Raw genomic sequence first — 19,383 nt, forward strand, 5'->3', positions numbered from 1 at the left:
TGTGTATTTTGGTAAAAGAATTCCTGAAATTTCAATTAACCTTGTAACAATCAGTCATTTAATATTCTGATAATATCAAAATATTGTTTTTTTAAAGATAGTTTAGGGGAAATGCGAATAAGAGATAATGATTTCATAACTTTTTCAGATAAGTAATCCACAAAGATTATTTATTAAAAGATATTTCAGATATATTGAGTACCTACGTAGATAAATTCAATATCGAATGATCATGACTAATCATTAATGAAGTGTTCGGAAGTAGATAAAATACGCGAAGTGATAAACATTTTTGCGAAAAGTATTAATAAAAAGTTATAGGTTTTTATTATTGTGTACCTAAGATAGATAATGATGAAGATTATAATGATAAATTTATCATGGCATGTTTTTATCTTTGGTCAGTAAAAAGTAAAAAAGTTTTAATTGTTACAGAACTCATTGTATGCATAATGTTATTCTGCGATTTAACACTTCATTAAATTCTTAATGGCTTTTTCATGGTAACGGTTAATTCTTAATCGCTGCTATTACAGTTAACTTTTAAATGGCTTTGCCGTGCAGTGAGACATTACGGCTTATGTAATAATCTCATTATGTTACTAATCTTTGTTGTGAACCAGCTGTTATAGTAACGTTATTTATAGACTTTGCAACTACTTTGTAGGTTTTCTAAGAATATTATGTAAATAGCATGTTGTTTTTCCTCAAAAAGTTTGGGTGAAGTATACCTGTTAACTTTTTGATTTGGTTTTCTTAGAAAACATAATTATTTTTTACAACATGTAGCCGTGGAGAACGGTCATAATCCATGAAGCGGAAATTCCAAGCAAATATAATATATCAACATTTAATAAATGAGATAAGTTTTTACTCAACATCGATCTATCAACAGTTTAACATTTTAATATAATATATCAACATTTAATAAATGAGATAAGTTTTTACTCAACATCGATCTATCAACAGTTTAACATTTTAATATAATATATCAAGATTTAATAAATGAGATAAGTTTTTACTCAACATCGATCTATCAACAGTTTAACATTTTAATATAATATATCAAGATTTAATAAATGAGATAAGTTTTTACTCAACATCGATCTATCAACAGTTAAACATTTTATCGACCGTTCCGTTATCAATCATTACCTACACCAACTAAAGATCACCTTTGTATTAATTTTTATGTAACCTAGTACACACGAACGCAAATGTACTTAACTTTATTTAACTGAGTGAAGTACCATACACATAGTCAAGTATTTCCTCAAGTAGTAGTTACCTATCAAAATATTATAAATCCTTCTTTTGTTTTAACAATCAATCATTGTTCGCGTATAACTTTTAAAAACAATCTCACGATTTCATAACCTCGGAACCATTTGAAACGAATTATCCACGTGTATGATCGAGTATAAGTAGTTATATTGTTATATTATGAATAGACATCGGATTATATGCACTATCAAAATGCCAAAATATGCATGCAAATATGCACTAAAAAAGAGCGAAATATGCACAAAATATGCACAATTAAAAAACCACTATTAGAATTAACTTTTATTTTCAGAACATATATTTAAATATACATAGAGGTACTATTAGTTGTAATTCTTGTGACAATATACAATTACATATTTTTCAAGGTTTTCTGCCGCAAATTTGTGACGTTTGTTACTTAAAATTAATTTATAGGCTGAAAATGACCTTTCGACGTCAACTGACGTTACCGGACAGAACTTGAAATTTGGCGCCATTTCTGCCGAGATATACTCTTTGGCGAAAGCGCACTGAGGAGAGCGTACTAATTATTATTATACTCTTTGGCGTAGTACAACACGTCTATCACGTATAAATACTGAAATATGCACGATCAATGAAAAAGTACCAAAATATGCAATAACGCTAAAATAATAGCATAATATGCATTTGCATATGCAAACATGCAAATGCATATAATCCGATGTCTAATTATGAATATTGAATTCGCTACGTAGATTTCTCACACGTTTCCTAGTACATGTCCATAAATATCTGGTCATTTGAATCTGGAGTGCTGTCAACAATGCTATGGATGCGTTCAAAGCATGTCCAAGGTTGTGTATGTCGTCAGCATTCAAAACTGTAGGCCAAGGTCAATGAACGGTAATGCCAGACAGTCGTTTGCGCGTATAATCGGAATGAGCACGATTTTATTATCTATTTCGCACATTCGTTTTTTGGACGCTTAGCTAATAAAGTATTTCTGATGCATTCTGCATACTTTTGTCAGTTCCAAGAATTGCTAATGGCATCATGCTAAGCCGATTAATTTTATCTTTTTATACTCTGCTCTTAGTACATCGTGATACTGTCTAAAACTGTAAAACATTTAAGCAAGCTGTTAAGTGTTTAAGCAAGCTACCTCAATGGCTTATATTTGTATTTAGGTAATAACGAGTACTTTTATCTACTTTCATAAATCTACTGATCCTATTATTATTGTGCACGTTCAGTGATTAATTGTACATTAACCGTAGATAAGAAATCGTTCGATTTTTTATGGTTGATTGATAGCTAGATAATAAAACCTCAAATAATCATGATAGTAATACATTACTGTAATAACTTGTAATATTTTTTTTGCTTTAATACTAATTGGTTGTTTGTTACATGACAATTGCATTAATACATGCACATAAAGATAGCGTAAATGTTGAAGGCTAAACTTTAACTCTAATAAAATCAAATAAATAAGCTCAAAAAGTAATATTTGAAATAACTTTTACATTAATGCATTCCACAATGACAACAAAGACCAATATTAGTGGCAAAAGAAATGAAATAATGTTTTTTTTTTTTTTTGTAAAAATAGGAACTCACCAAACAGGTTTCATATTTATTATTGGCTGAAAAGACTACGTTGTGATGTTACGTTCAGAGATTATAATCGTTAAAATTGTCTATGACATGACATGACAGCAGACGTTATTAACAAGCACGGTAACACGAAGATTATTTTTGGAAACTAAAATATATCAGGAAGTAGCTACTGAAAATTGTAGATAAGAAAATATAATTAAACGGACACCGTTTTGGTTAATGATACATACATTTTGAAAAGGAGTTCATCCATGATGTGTGATGTAAACATTCCTCGCAAGTTTGTACGAGTACGAATTCTTCGGTCGTAAGTTACAACATTTTTCAATTAAATAATAACACAGCCGAACCAACCAGAAATGCTGAAATTATCTCGAAACGTTCTTTGAGTATGTTATTAGTCCTTTATTTTAATGCTTGATCAAAAATTTGAAAACTTTGAGTCCACGTTGCAGGTCATACAAAGAAGTCCTTATGTATTTCGATTTTTGTATAAAAACTTGCTCTAGTTTTTATCCTAATATTTAATGGCATTTGATTCAATACAAAGCCGTATTCAGCCAGTTTCTTGCAAAAGTTGTACATATAATACTACTAGTAGTAAAGTAGTAAACCTTATCGGTCGTCGTAAAAAGGTTTTACGTAGGTAACAATTGTGTAGTTTTTATTAGATTTTCAACTTTGTTGTGAAACGTAAGCTGCGCTCTTAAAAGGGCGAAGGTCAGAAGTAAAACCTTTCCGTGTTTCTAATCGGATTCTAGTTATATCCGATTATAATTATAGCTGAAGTTAGTAAACAAATAAGCGCTAATTTGGTCTTTAAGGCTATTCGTTATTTCATTTTTTGTGCTACTTAAGCAGAAATAAATGAGGCTTGAGGTCAAGAGGTCAGAAAGAAGTAAAACGTAATAGGACAATAATAGAGATAAATATTTTTTGGAACTCTGCTGTTTCAATGGCAAATTTTCCTTAAACGTCTGTTCAGAAGTTGGAAGGCCGTATCCTAGAGCTCATCTTTTACTACGATTACGTTAATAACGTAAATTATGGGCTCCACATGCTTTTTCTGAAATCTCACGTTTCATGAACAGACGTTTTTCACAGCGATTACGTTGACCAACTCTATAACTGATGTATGTAGTACCTAGAATTAGCCAAAATAAATACTGAAAATTGTATAATTCTAGTGAATGACCTTGACCCACTTTAATCGCATAGTTTTATCACTTGAGAAAGTTGCGTAGACGCAGGTTGCATAACTCACGTTACGCTTTATAGTCGTGATTATTCTATACTTTCATTACATGTTCACATTGATAGTTATTGTTATGCATTGCCCGTTTAACTGAATAAAACCAATCTCATTTTTTTATATTGATTTTTTATTTTTATAAACATTTTCAACCATTACTGTGATCTCATTTTACTTATCGTATCTTTTATCTATGGTTACAGAGATCGAAGGGAACAGGAGCAACGAGAGATGTTGGAGAAGCAACAAAAAGAGAGAAAGGAGAGAGAACGGTTAGAACAAGAACGTGAGAGGGAAAGGGAACGAGAACGCGAGAGGGAAAAGCAAGAGAGAGAAGAAAAAGAACGGAGGGATCACGAAAATGCTGCCTCAAAATTAGTTTCAAGGCATTTCGAGGAATCTCTCAGGCTGGCTAATCAAAAGGTATTTATTTATCATTGACTTTAATTTAAATAAAATAAATTATACATTTACAAAAATAGTTTATAGCATTTTTTTATGCATAAATATTTACAAAGGACATTGTTTTGTCGCAGCGGGAGCGCATGTCGTGGTCGCTGCTGCACAGCCTGGCGCCCAGCCGCGGCGGCGCGCAGGAGCACGAGCGTCTGCGAGCGCCTCCGCCCGACCGCGCGTACTACTCGCCGCCCGGACACCCGCCCGCGCACCCCGCGCACCCCTCGCACCCCTCCACCCGGCCGCCGGCCACCTCCCCTGCGGACTACCACGCGCAGCACGCCCGCATCTCCATCCCCTCTAAACCAGACAAACAATCACATCCCTCCCTACCTAAAGGCGAACCTAACTTCGCCCCATACAACTATTCACCGTATCGATATGATAAAATGAAAGACCAGCATTTACCGGCACCGCCGCCGCTGGTCCCAGAGAAGAACTCTGTGATAGTCAAACATGACCCTAAACAAATACACCTTGAGCAGAAGCACCCTTACCCTAGCAAGCCGCGGAGTGAGCCGAACCCACACTATCTACCGTCGCGGACGTATCGAACAGGACCGTCCCCGCACGCGCCGCCTCACCCGCATCCTACATTACAGACGTCTCCGCACGCGGCTCTACCCGCACAGGATAAGAACGCGCGGCGGATGTACCAGCCTCCGCCGCCACGGTCGCCGGCTTACTACCAAACTGCACAGCCTGTGAAGCCTAAGGTATCAAGTCCGGCTCCTCCCCACATTTACGGCAAACCTCCGTGCAATTCACCGGGCCCTGGACCGGGTCCGGCTCATTACACAGTGGCCGTCGAGCCTCCCATGCCGCACAGCAAGGTGGAGCAGCCGCCGGTCCCCTACCCGCCGCCATACGCGCAGCGCTCGCGGCCGCCTCCCCCGGCGCACTCGCGCACTCCGGAGCCGCGGCCGCCGCAGCGCGCGGTAGTGGACTCCAACTCAACGTCACCATGCCAGCTGCAGCCATTAGATTTGGGTGTGACGCGCGACGACCCCGAACGCCTTTCGCCCCGGCGACGAGGCGCTTCTGACCCCCCTGAAGCCGATGCCAAGCGGCGGAGACTCGAGGAACCATCAGCGCCAGAACCTTTAATAGCGGCAGCCGCTGGAACGGGCCGGACGCCTCATGGCTCCGAGCCCGCACCTCAGGCACCAGGACCGCCTTGCGATGTTCGCGTGCCCTCTGCTGATGGCAGTGTGGCTACACCTGAGCGAGCGGCGGGTGCTTCACCAGCGCCACATCTGACGCCCGCAGCTAGTCCAGCTCCTGCAACGCCTGTACCTCCGGTGGCAGCATCACCGCCCATTGCAGCCGCCCCGCCAACTGCACCCACGCCACCCGCACCTCCGGCAACCCCCCCAGTCACGCCCGGGGCTGACGGTGATACGCCCGCGAAAGCAGCGCAATCTCCCAGAGATAACAGCGGTGCACCCGTCCGACATCTAGGCAAGAAGGCGTGGCTACAGCGACATGAGACAGCACCTATCGGCGAAGGAGACTGTTCGGGTGGTGGAGGCACTTGTATCACATTACCTATGACGATAAACCGAGTATCGGAACCGGACGATTCAAGTTCAAACATAGTGGTGCCAGTAGCTGCGAAATCAATACAGCGTGGTGCGCGTAAGACAACGAAACCGAGGAAGCCAAAAGAGGCGAATGGTCGTGTAGATGACGCAGAAGAGGATAGCTCGAGCTCGGACCGCGAGTCGGCTGCGCCTCCTAAGAGGAAGCCACCTAAGGCGAAAAGAAAAAAAGGTGCTGTGCCACGAAAGGCTAGTGATGAACCGAAGAGGAAGAAGGCTTCTGAAAGTGGGAGTGAGAGTGACAAGGAGAGTGATGATAAAGACTCGGATTCTGGTGGTAGCGGCAGTGGCAGCGGCAGTACGTCGAGTAGACGCGGCGGCGCCGGTCGTGCTCGCGGGCGGCGGACGCGCGGTGGCGGTCGCGGCGGCCGGCGGCGAGACGAGCCCCCGCGTCGCGCTGCGCAATCCTCCCCCGCTTCCCGACCGCAGCCCGACTCGTTCCTACAAAACGGGCCGTGCTTCGAGGTAGCGCCGCGCCTGGCCAAGTGCCGGGAGTGCCGCTGGTCACCCGCGCAAAGAGACAAGGACATGCCGAATATCTTCTGCCGGTTCTACGCTTTCCGAAGACTGAAGTACGCCAAAAACAGGCAGCTGGCTATCGCCGGCTTCTCGGATCCTTACAAAGACGCTGAAGAGGTAAGCAGCAGGTTTCAAAAGCTTTAAAACTTACTAGCTGCCTTCTAATTCTTCTAATCAAGTAGATGTTGCAGAATTATATTAACAAATTGTCTTTATTTGTCCACAGGATGATAAAAAACTATGGCTGTCGTCGTCAGCTGGTGCGGCTGAGTTAGATATCGAGATGAGTTGCTTCCTATTGAGGGAGATTGGAGACCAGTTCTGTGAACTGCTACAACAAGAGAAGGAGGCGGAATCCCATCACCTAAACGATGGTAAGCTACGATCACAGTTTGACGGAGAATAATGAGGGTCACGTTTCAATACTTGACGCTAACGAGTTTTTCTTTATTCGCAGATAAGACGATAGCATGGAAACGTGTGGTCCAAGGAGTGAGAGAAATGTGCGATGTGTGTGAAACTACACTATTCAACTTCCACTGGACGTGCGGCAAATGCGGATTCGTTGTGTGCTTAGATTGTTATAAGGTAAATATTTTAGACAAGACCACATGGATATACATAATTCCGATGTACTTTGCTGTAAATAATTGAAAACTAATAGAATGTGTCATTAAAATGGTGTATTCTTTGTTCATAGTCGCGGACATCAGGCGGCGAAACTGCAACCCCTCCGACTGAAACGAACAACTCGTCAAACGCCAACAACACCAATGGCGAGAGAGATTCCTTTGGGTGAGTGTCTACATAAATACAGTACTCTAGTTACTTTGCAAACTTATTGTCGGGTAAACGTATATATGTTATTACTACACAACATAAATATGTTATTGACTGTAATTAACAAAAGTTAAAAGTACCTTGCAAATTGTTGACCAAAATTGAGATTAATATAAAAAAAATAGTGCTTCATGAGCTTTCTGTACTTAGATTTTGCAAATACTAAAATAAAGTTTATTGTAGATAGATGACATGAATATTATCATGTTTGTTTATAAGCATACTAATGAATCAACATATTTCAGTTGGCTAACATGCACCTCGGGCGGAGCTCACCCAGCAAGACGGCTTCTGCTAACCCAGATAGCCGCGGGCGGAGCCCTACACGCGGCGGCGGCGCGGGCACATGCCCTGCGCTCGGCCTTCGCCCTCCCGCCCTGCGCCTGCGGGACTGCGCCCCCCGCGCAGCCGCAGACACGCGCGGCCGCCAGGCGGTTGTTGCACCGAGCCCTTATGAACGTTAGTTCACTTTGTAATTGCATGTCAAGCATGTCAAGCAAAGTAGTTATGATAGTTAAGAGTAAATAAGAGAGATTCGAATCAATAAATACATCTTATAATTCAGCAATACTATTATTTTATACTTAGCTTACAGAGAAGAGAAGTACTAATATTTAAGACTTATCCAAGAAAGCATTCAATCAAATTACCATCACTTCTCTCTAAATGCAATCATCTAACTTTAACTTCATTATTTACAGAACGTTAAAAAGGAGGAAGTTAAAGAAGAGGCCGCAGCTGCCAACGGTTCATCACCGGTCAAATCCGAGAACGGCAAGACTGGCAGCTCAGTCGTCAGCTGGCTTTCCGACATACCTCTCAAGACTGAAGCTGAGGAAGAAAAGTCCGAGTCCAGTTCATCTGACTCCGAAGAAGGAGGGAACTTCTCAACGTTACGGGAGCTACTCATTCGACCGGCGCCAGAGGGCGGTGACACGCAACCTAAAAAGAAACAAAAGAAAAGCAAAAGCGACATCCTCGATGACGTCATTTCTAGTGTTGTTGATGAGAAGAAAGATGAAGACGGTGAAGTGAAACCGTTTGCGTTGTCGAATGTAGTGAAGCGGTATGATAGGAGTGGGCGGAGTCGTGAGGAACTGCCCATTCGCATCATGACGCTGACGGAGTCGAAGCTGCTGTACCCCGACGTGCCGCACGCGTGGCTGTGCGACGGCAAACTGCTGCACCTCACCGACCCCATGCACCCCGGGAACTATAAACCCTTCCAGGTAAATATGAGTGATAGTACCTATATTTAATATTACTTTTTATGTATCATCAAGGCTCTCACTTCTTTAGTCATTTTTTATAATATAAAAACGAATGAACAGATTTGGATTAGATTTGCTCAATTTAATTGATATTGGAGATAGGGATAAACATACAAAAGCCCTTTACTAATGATATTTTTTCATTGTTACAGGACCAGTGGAAACGCGGTCAACCAGTTCTAGTCTCAGACGTATCGACCATTCTCGATAAAGACTTATGGAGTCCAGAGAGTTTCTCTCGGGACTTCGGTGAAACGAGAGTCGATTTGGTCAATTGTGCGTCCGGTTTAGTGGTGCCCTATCAGTTGGGCAAGAAATTCTGGGATGGATTCGAATTAGCCGCCAAGAGATTACGTGACGAACGCGGCGCTCCAATGGTGCTCAAACTAAAAGACTGGCCACCGGGCGAAGACTTTGCCGAGCTTCTCCCAGCGCGATTCGACGATCTCATGCGTGCGTTACCATTAAGTGAATACACATCTCGCACTGGGAAGTTAAATCTAGCTGCGCGATTACCCGAATGTTTCGTCCGTCCTGATCTCGGACCGAAGATGTACACCGCGTATGGAGGAGCTGGCGGTACCACCAATCTTCATTTGGATGTCAGTGACGCTGTCAATGTGATGGTTCACGCCAGCGCTCCGGCCGACGCAGCCGAGAGAGCACGCGAAGCGGCGCGTGCGGCTGAGGAGGCAGGAGTCGACGTGCTGTCTCGTCGCCGCGCCCGCGTCAAGCCACCCGCAGCCCTTTGGCACATATACGCCGCTAAAGATGCGGATAAAATCCGTGATTTCCTAGTCCGAGCTGAATTAGAACGAGGAGCGCGACCGCGACCTCAACACGACCCCGTACACGACCAAACTTGGTACCTCGACGCTGCGCTACGCGAACGCCTGTACCGGGAGTACGGAGTCGAGGGCTATGCGATACTGCAGTGCCCCGGAGACGCCGTCTTCATCCCGGCCGGAGCGCCGCATCAAGTGAGAAATCTCCTAGACTGCATCAAAGTGGCCGAGGACTTCGTTTCACCCGAGAACGTATCGCGGTGTTTCGAGCTCGCGCAACAGTTTAGGCGTTTGTCTCGCCAGCACTCCAACAAAGAAGATAAGTTACAGATAAAGAATATTGTGTACCACGCGGTAAAAGATTCTCTGTGCTGCCTAGAGGAGGCGCTCGCCGAAGCCAAGTGAAGACGGGCCGGCCTCCCGCATTTGATCTCAACCTCGAACGTAACATTAATTGCTAAGTTCCGCATTTAAACGTAAGATTGGGAGCGAGTATGATACGCGCTGTGCGCCGTTCGTGTATAGATGCCATGTTAAGCGTCCGAGTCGATTGTGTACCAGTTATGTGTGTAAGTGTGTACTCGAAATGTGATTTAGTCCGACGGTCGCGATCGGAGTATGTGCAATGTAAATTAGTCTGATTATGGTGATATCGTTGAGATGTGGATATGTTTTATGTTCCTTAATTGAAATACAAATAAAACTCTTCAGGTTATTTACAGCTTAATTGTAGCTATAGTGATATGTATGTATTGTGTAAATTTTAATTCGAATTCCATCGAGTACATATTAAGAATTGTATACTTTTAAGTTATTGTATTGAAGTAAAACAAACGTATTCGCTCGAAGCATTGTACATTACAACACGGCATGTAGATAAGTTTATCCTATTACTAGATTTCTCAATTTGGTTATGTTACAAAATGATAGTTAAACAAAGTATGTGACAATTTCTTTTTGTCCTTATTGCTGTATTAGGAAGTTTTTTTTGTACTGTGTATATTATGTATGGTTATAAGTTGGAATAAAAAAAGATGTTTATATGAAAAAAGTTGTTTTAATTAAACATGACTACCAAGAAATGGGGCAAGATTAGGTTCACAAAGCAATTGCATAAGTTGCAGAATACATAAACTATGATGATTAGTCCCTAAATTCTATAGTATGGAAATGATGACAAGGTTCATTGGGAATTTATCTTCGCATTGATTCAATTGGTAAACAATAAAATCATCCATAAAAGCTTTAAAATATTACAGCGCAATAGTGAAATTGTTACAAAACCGGCCCTGAATATAAAGTTCTTTAGCATCACGCATTTCGCATTTCGGTAACAACCCTATAAACCAAGTGATGCCGCTCGGAAAACTTGGAAAATTTTGAAATGGAAGTGGCCACCGACAAGGCATAAAAACAGTTTGCTGATGTAATATAATTGTAAGAACAGCGCCATCTCTTAATAACATTTAGTACCTCTTGAACACACGTTGTTGTTCTATGGCGTAGTGATTTGGCTACTCCCCACAAGATGTCGCTTCAGCAATTTAGAGAGATTTAAAAAATACAAAAATAGACTGGAATGTATAAAATTGCTTATCTAGACTGCAAATTATTTTGTGATCATTGAGTTAGACTGAGTTGAGTGACACAAATTTACATGAAAAAAAAAATGAAATAATATTTCCTTAATTTTTTGTGTAAGAGTATCTTTTTTAATTTGATAATAGACATCGTGGGTTCAAAACGAGTTGCTCTTTGCCATTGATAAAAAAACTGCCTTCTTTGACAACAACAAGGTATCCGCAAACATCGGAAAGTTTGCGCGTTGTAATTTTATCTTACATTTATAAAGTTGAAAAAAGTAAGTAGGTATTCCAGAAATTGCCAGATAAATATCATCTTGAAAAGAGTAAAGTATAAATTTACATTATTCGGTCACATATCTGTTGGTTATTTCGTAATTTGTATAAAACACCAAACTTCCGAAAAAAAAATACAACACAAGGCAAATTAAATAATGTAATGTACATTTTTAACAAAGAATGGATGACTCAAACTATACACCGTGTCTGGACCGAGTGAGCAGGAAAAACAGTATCATATGTCCACGAATTAGGCTGAAGATTTCATTATAAACGTGGGACGATACAAAAAGTTGTGATCCTTGATCCCTACCTTCTTATAACAGAATGAGCTCTGTTTGTTTCTTTATGAAATCAGATTTAATAAGCAACGGGGCAGACCATAACCAGAAATGTACTTATGTATTTATTTTAGCGTTGGAAGTAGCTCCATAGGTACTTTCTCATTTACAAAAACGTTACATAACTTTATCATTAGCCTAGCCGTTTCCCAACAATTTGGGGTCGGTTTCTAGTCAGTCTCATCGGATGCAGCTGAGCAGTGCTTTACAAGGAATGGCTGCCTATACTAGAAAGCTTGTGCATTATAATAAAATACAATACATATTTTTGAATGAGAATCGCCTCATCTAAAGTCGTTGGAATGTAGAATAAATATTAAAACTATCCATTAGAGAGTGTACGGTTCAAGCTATTAATCTTCTTACTGTTATCAAATAAATTATTATAAAATTACAAAGTCCCGCTATTTGTTATAGTAACATGATACTTTATTGAATTGAAAGTGTCTCGAAGATAACTTTTTATTGTTTATCAGAACTTCAAAACAATAAATTCATGTTTATTATAATTTAGTATTTTGATGATGATTTCAAGAAAAAATTGGGAGATGAAAAAGACTTTATTTGATGAAATAATTGAACATAGAGATGTTGCAAGGATAACGCATATTTGAAGAATAAATATCTCCTACTTACTCGTAGCACTGTTTCTACATACTACAGGCATATTTTTTCACATAAGCTTGTATATGTAAATATGAATAACATTGGCGAGATTACATCAAGTAATAGTAATAAAAAATAACTGTCTCTTCTGAACAATGAACTACACGTAGATACCTAGTTGCGTTGGAACAACAAACAAGCCTGCAGATCAAACGATGTTTTTGCAACACGCTTTACATTGGCGTTTTTATACGTGAAAACAAAAAAAAATGCTATAAATATGGAGTAGTGGATATGTAGTGTAAGATTTGCATCAATCTCGGCCATTTCTGCGGCTCCCCCCTATGTCATATAAAGCGGATTGGTTGGACCTCTGCGTTGGCAGTTATTCACGTTTAGCTCTCGAACGCACGTTTGTTACAAAACTACAATGAAGGCAGCTACTTTGTTTGTTTTTGGTGAGTTATTTCATTTGTTTTTTTCCTCGAAATATCTAGAAAATCGGGAAATGTTTATGTGTAGACTTCAATTCATAGCATGCAGTGACAGATGTGTTTAAAATTAGATTTTGTTATGAAACCTGCATGATTCACATCGGTGCGGTTTTAGCCAGATTTGTTTGTTAGGCTTTTTTGTTACCTGAACTTTGAACAACTGATTCGTGAACTGGTTTTGTAATGCTGTTAAATTATAAAGCTTTAGTAGTTGTAGGTATAATTCCAGGAATTGCTATCACTAAGTTATCTTCTTGATTGATTAATGCGACAATAAGAGGAAACTTTTGTGTTTTATTCCACTCACTTCTTTATTCTTAGAGGACGGACTAGCAATAAATATTATTTCAAGTAAAACAATATCATATCAATAACTATATTATCACCAGTATATTAGCCGTTAGAATTTTATGAAAAAATCAGTATTGGGAGCAATCACCTTTATCGAATCCCCGGCTGAGATTGTGTGCATAGAAAACTAACAAGAAACTTACGAGGTTATTTGTGTGCATTTAAAAACAGGCTTTTCATAACAATTTAGTCAATTTCAATTCAGGATCTAGCTAAATCCCTGTTGTTATCCATAGCGGTTGTTTAAGGATTTTGATTCTAAATACCATAGCAGACCGATATTTAGAGAACACTATTTCGTTTGTACACATTTCGGCCCTTAAGTCAAGTAAGACGCAACCTCCAATTTAAGTCCTACGTCACTCAAAACTGGTCTTCATTGGCGAAAAGTGTATCTTCCTGTAATTACCTAGATGAGTATTTTACGACCTTAATGGTCTGTGTTAAGGCCAGCCGCGTGCGCCTACGCCGATCCTTTGATGAGATCTAAATATTTCCTGTTGTTGGAGTAGTGAGCTGGATATATCTAGTATTTAATTAAGTATATGATACATTGTCTCATGGGTGTAAAGGACTACTCAGAAAGGGTGATTTTTTTGGGATTAAGGCAGTGTAATAAGTATTAGTATTTGAAGACATTTTTTTATTGAACTTACGAAGGCCCATGAAGGACGGTAACAATACATATGATAACTCATATGTATTCTGAAATGTATCTTATCTTCTAGGATGGTTTTTTAATAAATGAAAGGATGAACTAGGGCAACAAACAATGTCTGATATTGTTCTCATCAAGGATTTCCTAGAAATATATGATAATTATGCCGAGTTGATGTAATGTGTTTACAAATAGTATTTTTTATGATCAATGTGGTAATGAAATTAAATATTCAGACTCGCCGCATCCTTCTGCGAAATTCTTAATTAGCACGTTTTTGTTCAGTTTGAGCATAATGCTGTTATATAGGAAATCTGTGATATGTTGGTTTTACCTTAAATGTGGACGCTTGTTTACCCAAATATTATGATGATATCCAAACAGGTTTTACAATACCAGAATGAAGCTTTTATATACATATTTACTGGTGGCTTCAAATCACCTGCAAACTCGAAGTAGACTACCTAGTATGAAACTATCGCTGAGTATGATCCGCCTTTGGTCTTGTATGAGATATCTTAAGACCACATTAGGAAACGTATTTTCAACCTACACCTCTCGCAATCTTCACCAATTCCTCAGTTTTTACTTTATATCAAACAACAAAGTCGATACAAAATAAGTTGTCAAAAGTAAATAAAATAAGTTAAGTAACTTACTTTTTCCACCGAGAAAAAATCTATTCAAGCAACTTAATAAAGTCGTAGTTACTTACTTGAGGATATTGTTTTATTTTCAACAACAATATACTGATATCAATCCCCAACAATTCCAGCTCTGGTGATTGTGGCAGTATCCTGCCGTCCCGACAAGCCTGACCTGAAGCAAGTCAAGGCCGAGGCAGCTCGCAAGAAGGCCTGCATGCACGATTGCACCTCCGTGGCATTAGACCCCATCTGCGCCGGCAAGCAAGGAGAGAAGCCCAAGTCTTTCGGCAATGAATGCGTCATGAACAACTACAACTGTGAACACCATGACAGTGAGTATACGGCCTTATTTAACATCTGCCTAGCCTTTTTCCCAATTATGTTGGGGTCAACTTCCAGTCCAACCGGATGCCGTTGAGTGTTTTACAAGGAGAGACTGCCTATCTGACCTCCTCAGTCCAGTTACCTGGGCAACCCAATACCCCTTTGTAAGACTATATGTCAGACTTACTGGCTTCTGACTACCCGTAACGACTGTGACTGACAGTCTAGACCTAACAGTTTAACGTGCCTTCCGAAACTCAGTTATTGGTGTCCAAGATATACTTAGAAAGTATATATACGAACTTAAAAAAGTTGCATTGGTACTTGCCTCTACTACCCTCATACTCGAGAAGTTGATTCTTTACCCACTAGGCCACCACGACATTTTTACTTCTTATTCCTTTAGAATAATGAGGAGTGGTGGTGTGGTGGTTGGAAGACCACCGTTTGGCTATAACGAAGGACCGGTAACTGGTGCGGGAAAACAAATTGGTCATTGAAAAAGCGAACCGGGACACAGTATGAGTGAAGGTAGTTGGTAAAAGAAAGGGATCTTATATGTGAATGGATGGTGGAGCCGCACTTTGATGCAGCCATGCGGTGCGGTTTCCTCTACGCATAGAGTAGGTACACTATCACTCACTGTTAGTTCTTGTGTGCCGGCTACACTAAACACTTAGGTATTTATGCAGTTTTAATGATGGAGCGGTGCAGTTGATTAATTATTTATTTTTACATAAAATTGCGGAGACACACACGGTCCACAAGTTTGAGATCTTTCTTGAAGTGGTAAATACATAGAAAAATCTAATCAGAACCCACTGAATCTTATTTTAAAGGTAGGTTCTCAGTGTGAGTAAATACTTGTGCGCCTCTATGAGGATGAGGATAGAAGAAATTTAAGTATAACCACACCACCTTTTCTAGGATAAAAATAATAAAACAAAGTAGACTACTGAGAATGTTGTGTAAAAAAACGAATACCGCGAAACAATTGAAGGTCAAAAACATAATTTATTTTGCAAAACCTTTGTTACGTTCCGGGGGCTTAGTTTTCCTTGTAAATTCCTGACAGCCAAAACCCACGTATTTAAGTATGATGAGATACGATCTAAAAACCAATGTTACGCAGCCAAAAAATGCTCGTATTTTTTATCGTAGTTAATATTGTATCACCTACTCTAATTTAAATGTTCTGTTCTCTGAATTGTGTTTTCTGCAGACTTGTATGTACTAAGCAATTACAGCTTCAATCATGGCAACACCGATTCAAGAATTTGATTCGTAATTTAAATCACAAATTAATAACAATGATCACATGTGTACTATCACTGTACATACACATGTTTATTTAGCAGTCAACGGGTCAAAGTTGCTTTGCATCTAGGGTCACCGTCACCCATAGCCAATGATCATAATATCCTGTAACAATGTCAACCTAACATGACTAATTTGTACTGAACAATATCAAATACTCTATCGGTACACTATTTCGTGGTAATTTGAAAGAACCTTTCAATTATGTCAGTACATTACAACCATGATTCAATTTCCCATTACACCAAAATTACGTAAACCAAAATGCATTGGCTCGTGACGTTGCAAAAAACACCATAAAGAAAAATATATAACAAAGAGTTTTCATTTCATGGTGCCCATTGACACCCATCGAATAAAGCAATATAGAACTATAGAGGCTGTGCAACGAGGCGTGACGCTTATGTATCTGTGGTAACTATTGTGTCTAACCGGATTGTGAGTCATGGCGTTTTCATGTTCATATGTAGTTTATATAGAGATTATGTATGCCACAGGACGTGGTGTGTCTGGTTATGTCTGGTCTACAACTAATTTGTAGATAAATGGCTTGGCGGGTGATTTAACTTGGTCATGAACGAATGTTCCTGACTTTGGTTCTAATTTGGCTGCTACCGTCGTTTACGTGGTTGATTAAATATATATACTGCACCATAGATATATTAGCATTCTATGGCTGGTACATAAATTTCTAGCGCTTCTCTTAAACTTTTACAAAAGCTTCAGAACATGACCTACATATTTCAATCAGATACAATTCCTTTTGATAGAGGACTGAAGGTACTTAGGACCTTACCTTACATAGGTACCTAATTTATAATTCAATACGAGCACAGGTGTCTAACGTATAATAAATATATATTAACAAAAACTTACTTTCTTGTTTCAGCTCTTCACAAGATCAGCAAAGGCGAGTGTGCCGGCTCAGACGGAATCCGCCTCTCTTAACTCAAGTACATTACAAATTTACAAAGAGCTCTCTGAATATTGAAGGCTATTGATTTATTTTAAGAAAAATAAATTGTTCTTCGCTTATTAACTAATATCAAAGAAGCTGTGATTAGAGATTTAGCTTGGTATCCTCAAATACTGTTAAGAGTGTTGATATTTTATATTTTGATTATTTTATGTGTATTAAATGATGTAAGTTAACAGTTAAGTTGGTTTTTGTTCAGAATTATTATAATTTAGAATAGTTTGTGTTAAACTTTTTGAAAACTATGTGCTTGTATGTTGTTGAACTTACTTGGCATATTTAAATCATGCAGTTGCATGTAGTTGTTTATAATCAAAGAGATTTTACCGTTTGATGTCTTTGTCCATGAAAAGGAAATACAATGGTATTTCTAGCTTTAGGTATATAGCTTTCCTTCATAATTGAAGGAAAGCTATATACGATGACTAAAGAATTTAGTACGACGGCAATTAAAAAAAAACAAAAAGGCAAAAATTGCCGTCGTACAAAATTCTTTAGTCAAGGAATGCATGAGCCACAGAACTCTAAATTAATATTTGATGAATGAATGCTTCAATGAAACAGAAATAATACAGAAAAGTACCTACTTAGTTCCATATCGTTTAGATTTCCAGAGTTCCAGTTTCTGTAAAAATTAACCCAAGTTGGGTACTTGGTTCACCATTCTAGTAAACGTTAGTGGACTTTAAAATGATGAAAAACACTAAAGTACCTACTTAAAACTACCATAAACCCAGTGCCTCGGTTTATTTTCCTTTGCTCCGTTTACTAGCACAGGCGCCTTTGAGATAGTCGAGCGGTGGTTACTCTAAACGCCGTGAACATACTTACACCTTTTGCTTTGAAGAAAATAGGACATGTCCTGAATTTTTTCGCATTTTTGGATATCTTGAGATATAAGTACTATTAAATTTTTGTGTGTTTAGAAAATGATGTTGATAGATATTTGACCCAGAAAACTTTTACAGGAATTAAGCCTGTCTGTAGAAAGAGGCGAATGTCATTTTGTTTTTAATCCACTGTATCGATTTCTTTATTTACATACTAGAACTGCTATGTGTTGTGATCTTATGATCTGAAGTAAACACAAACTATTTAGTACTCATATCTCCTTCGTCACTAAACCAGCTAGGTACTACCTACCTACAGCTATACAAATCGCGCATAAAACGCATCTGCGCAATCACATGACCGCACAAACGTGGCAACAAAATAAACAAATGATAACACGACGTTCCGGATAGCAGATGTTTTTCACACAAGATTATCGCTTATTTACTTTATGCTGACATTACCTAGATCGGGCCAATAGGCCGACCGCTGTGACCTACTTGTGGTAGTCATATAGACAGCTTGACGCCCGTACAAACGGTTGTTGGGCTGTTGTGTATCGCTCACGTGTACTGTACACGTCGTACCGTTTCAGGAACTGAATGCAGAAAAGTAATGGTTTTTCTCTGTGTTGTTTGTGAAGAAGTAACTGTTATGTAACCGTTACTTGAAACTGACGTGCCGTTTTGGTGTAGGCTGCAAATTAAATTTAGTTTAAATTGCAAAGATGTATCAGGGTGTAAACCTAGTTCAAATATCAAGACGTATGATTGTATTATTATATGTAGCTGTATTTCGCATTTTGAGGCGAAGATTGTGGAAATTTTTTAACGCATCAGGATAAAAACTTTGCAACAATAATAGTTTTGTCAATGTACAGAAAATGTTATCAGACACTTATTGCACGATTGTGAAACAGCAGCTTCCAAAGCGTTTCCACCAATGTCTCGTGGTAACTACTCTGCGAACCCGGTTATGTTTTCTTCAATAAATGGACTATTATAATACTGTATTTTTTAAGGGAGAGAGAGAACAGACAAATTCTTCAGCTTTATAGTATTACCTAGTACAGATTAACAGGAAGGATTTCAGCAGCTGAAATGTTTATACGAGGAAAGAGGAATTTAGAAGCTTTAGTTATGTGGCATGTTGTTCTATCACAATTATTTACTTACTGGGAATTTGTAGTCCGTGTACCTACATCGGGTAAGTTAATATATTAATCATATACCACATTATTAGTACATAATATTACCAACAAAAATGCATAGTGGTTATTCCAGACATAGGTTGCACCTACGTGGGAGTTACATAAGGAAAGCGTATGCGCAAACACTAATGTAGGTACCTACATGTGTATATGTGAGCAAAAGGGTAAATAAAC

General features: G+C 39.1%; 2 protein-coding genes across 2 annotated transcripts in view; both read left to right on the forward strand.

Annotated features, from left to right (window-relative positions):
• LOC124633791 overlaps positions 1-10,643 on the forward strand; it is a 183,943-nt gene extending 173,300 nt beyond the window's left edge. Inside the window, exons 10-17 of the mRNA XM_047169127.1 lie at positions 4,324-4,543; positions 4,657-6,813; positions 6,923-7,070; positions 7,154-7,284; positions 7,397-7,491; positions 7,782-7,995; positions 8,238-8,765; positions 8,960-10,643. Of these exons, the coding sequence (XP_047025083.1) occupies positions 4,324-4,543; positions 4,657-6,813; positions 6,923-7,070; positions 7,154-7,284; positions 7,397-7,491; positions 7,782-7,995; positions 8,238-8,765; positions 8,960-9,997 (4,531 nt within the window). The 3' untranslated portion in view covers positions 9,998-10,643. The remainder of the gene's footprint in view (positions 1-4,323; positions 4,544-4,656; positions 6,814-6,922; positions 7,071-7,153; positions 7,285-7,396; positions 7,492-7,781; positions 7,996-8,237; positions 8,766-8,959) is intronic.
• Positions 10,644-12,736: 2,093 nt separating this feature from the next.
• LOC124633995 lies at positions 12,737-17,351 on the forward strand. Its single transcript, XM_047169388.1, has 3 exons — positions 12,737-12,859; positions 14,680-14,883; positions 17,082-17,351. The coding sequence occupies exons 1-3, from the start codon at positions 12,832-12,834 to the stop codon at positions 17,138-17,140; spliced, it is 291 nt and encodes a 96-aa protein (XP_047025344.1). The 5' UTR covers positions 12,737-12,831; the 3' UTR covers positions 17,141-17,351.
• Positions 17,352-19,383: the final 2,032 nt, after the last annotated feature.

This window comes from Helicoverpa zea, chromosome 10, assembly GCF_022581195.2.
Source record: "Helicoverpa zea isolate HzStark_Cry1AcR chromosome 10, ilHelZeax1.1, whole genome shotgun sequence".
Taxonomy (NCBI): Eukaryota; Metazoa; Arthropoda; class Insecta; order Lepidoptera; family Noctuidae; genus Helicoverpa; species Helicoverpa zea.